At 33.4% G+C, this 2,191-nt stretch overlaps 1 protein-coding gene across 1 annotated transcript; it reads right to left on the bottom strand.

Moving 5' to 3' along the window:
- Positions 1-275: 275 nt before the first annotated feature.
- On the bottom strand, positions 276-1,901 carry LOC108685809 (serum response factor-binding protein 1-like). Its single transcript, XM_018190780.1, has 2 exons — positions 1,588-1,901; positions 276-1,483 (listed from the first exon to the last, which is right to left on the bottom strand). The coding sequence occupies exons 1-2, from the start codon at positions 1,612-1,614 to the stop codon at positions 299-301; spliced, it is 1,212 nt and encodes a 403-aa protein (XP_018046269.1). The 5' UTR covers positions 1,615-1,901; the 3' UTR covers positions 276-298.
- Between the last annotated feature and the right edge of the window lie 290 nt (positions 1,902-2,191).

Raw genomic sequence — 2,191 nt, 5'->3', positions numbered from 1 at the left:
ATATATATTACAATATATATTTACGATATATTTTGTATATAGAAGACTATGTTATGTACGAATAAAATGTATGATGTAATTGCATTTTATTGAATAAAAATATACAAATTATTTAGGAAAGAAGATACAACATATGATGCTATTTACATTAAATAAATGTATTACACTTGAAGATAAATGTACATATGTATACATTTTTGTTAAAACAATATGATGAATGTATCGCAAGTTTGAAAAGCACTTTACAAAAGGTTTTTGATTAAGTAAATTCCTTGTTCCATACAGTAAATTATTTCGACTAATCCGTAAATACAATTTTTTTGCCTTGAAATCCTTGACTCATGATTTCCTGCTCTTTTTTCTTAGCTATCCAAGAAGGATGTAAATCGGTTTTGTCATCTTTTTTAACAATCGTATTTCTATTTGTGTTACTATTATTTGTCCTGTTATTAATCTTGTTGGGTGTCATTTTTTTGGATTTCATAGAAAAAAATTGTTTGCCCAGAGGTTTTTTATTTAAGTTTGTATCGTTTTTGCGATTTGCACTTTGCTTTTTAACTCGATCATTCAATTGGAGAGATTTATTGGCTCGTGTATTATGTCTGTGAGATTTTGTGTACGACGTCGAAGCAGTGCTCCCTTGATAATTTTGACCATCCGCCGTCATGAAGAAATCATCAACCACCTTTACTTGTTCAGTCGAGGTACCTGCGGAATCTTGGCTTTCGATAGACATTTGTGCGACATCTTGATTAGTTTTTTGTTCCTCCAACAGCTCAGTGAACCTCTTCACCTTTGCTTCTTTTGTAATGCTTGATGATTTAATTACACTTGATTGTTTATCTGTGACTGATGTAGTTTCTGATGTATTATCTTTTCCAAGTTTTAGTGATTTTTGTTTTTCCAAGGATGTACAATCTTCAGCCAATGTCTTTTTGCGCTTGCGCGAATTACTCCTTACTTCAGATAATTCCTTCTTACATGCTTCCTCATCTTCGGAGTCATGTTGGGATTGTTCAATGCTTTTGTCAGCGACAATTTTTTGTTTCTTTGAACTCTTATTCTGAGAATTATTTTCTTTAGCTTTCCTAGTTTTCACAGTATTCTTGTCTTTTAATTTTGTAGTCTTCTTCTTCTCTGTTAAATGTTTATAGTCTGGGAATCTCTCCTTAAACTGTGTCAGTCTTTTATTCAGAGTTTTATAATTCGTCACCCTTGCCATTATGCGAACACTACTACTTGATGCCTGATCTTGTAATATTTTAGTCGGACTTCTCTCATCTAAGAGAGCAAATTTTGAAATATCGTCGTCTTTAATTGTCTTCAGTGCATAAACCTCATCAACCAGCTTGTCAGCTTTTCTTTTACACTTCTCCTTTTGGGCTTCATTTCCATGTCTATCCCGTAAGAGTTTAGCTTCCTTGATGAGCTTATTGACTATGCAAACTCGTGCCTGACGAACTGCATGTCGTAGAAGGATGAACTGAAAATATTATAAAAATCAATAGTATAAATATTGTACCTCCTTAGTAAAAATGAATGTCAACAGATGATATGTATTTCATTTTGATACATCTCCTCACACACCTCATTATTCATTTCAGATTTTGCCATTTTAGATTAAGAATCGTTCCACAGTGAATAACAATCGTACGGACAGGTGCATAAATAAGTCCTCTTATTTTTCTTATGACTTTAGCAATTTTATAGAAGTGCGTAGAACTTCTTTTTCTTCTAATAGCGATTGTCGACGAAATAATGGAATTTTCAGCCAAGCGGGCCAAGACAAGAGCGAAATGCGTAGAAATTCTGACTTGTCTTTTGTAATTAATGGCCCTGGTCCTCGTTGACAAGATAAACTTAATTAGTCGTTTCCCAGACACTTCCAAAATGCGTAGAAATCTTTCTGCAGATCGTAAATAAGCCTAAGAAAATAATGAATATAGTTTGCATTCAGCAGAATTCTTCAGAGCTGCGTTCAGGAATTACGCCCAGATAACTCTAAGCTATAAGTTACGTCACGTATATTATAGCGAAAATGCATCCTAGGGATGCGTTTTAAAACTTGATTTTCAACTCCGAGTATCTTTTATCTTTATTCAACATTTGGTGACCAATAATAGCCTAGTCTCCATCGAGGGTTTAAATCGGATCAAAATGTAAGAACCAATCAACTATATAGTCGAGTATT

This window comes from Atta colombica, unplaced genomic scaffold (genome assembly GCF_001594045.1).
Source record: "Atta colombica isolate Treedump-2 unplaced genomic scaffold, Acol1.0 scaffold160, whole genome shotgun sequence".
Classification (NCBI taxonomy): domain Eukaryota; kingdom Metazoa; phylum Arthropoda; class Insecta; order Hymenoptera; family Formicidae; genus Atta; species Atta colombica.
This window is presented reverse-complemented; position numbering and strand designations above follow the sequence as displayed.

Bases quoted from the DNA above. Each gene is read 5' to 3' on its own strand.
- LOC108685809 (XM_018190780.1), bottom strand. From the start codon at position 1,614: ATGGCAAAATCTGAAATGAATAATGAG. The intron at 1,484-1,587 runs GTGTGTGAGGAG...TAATATTTTCAG, and splicing joins AATCTGAAATGAATAATGAG to TTCATCCTTCTACGACATGC.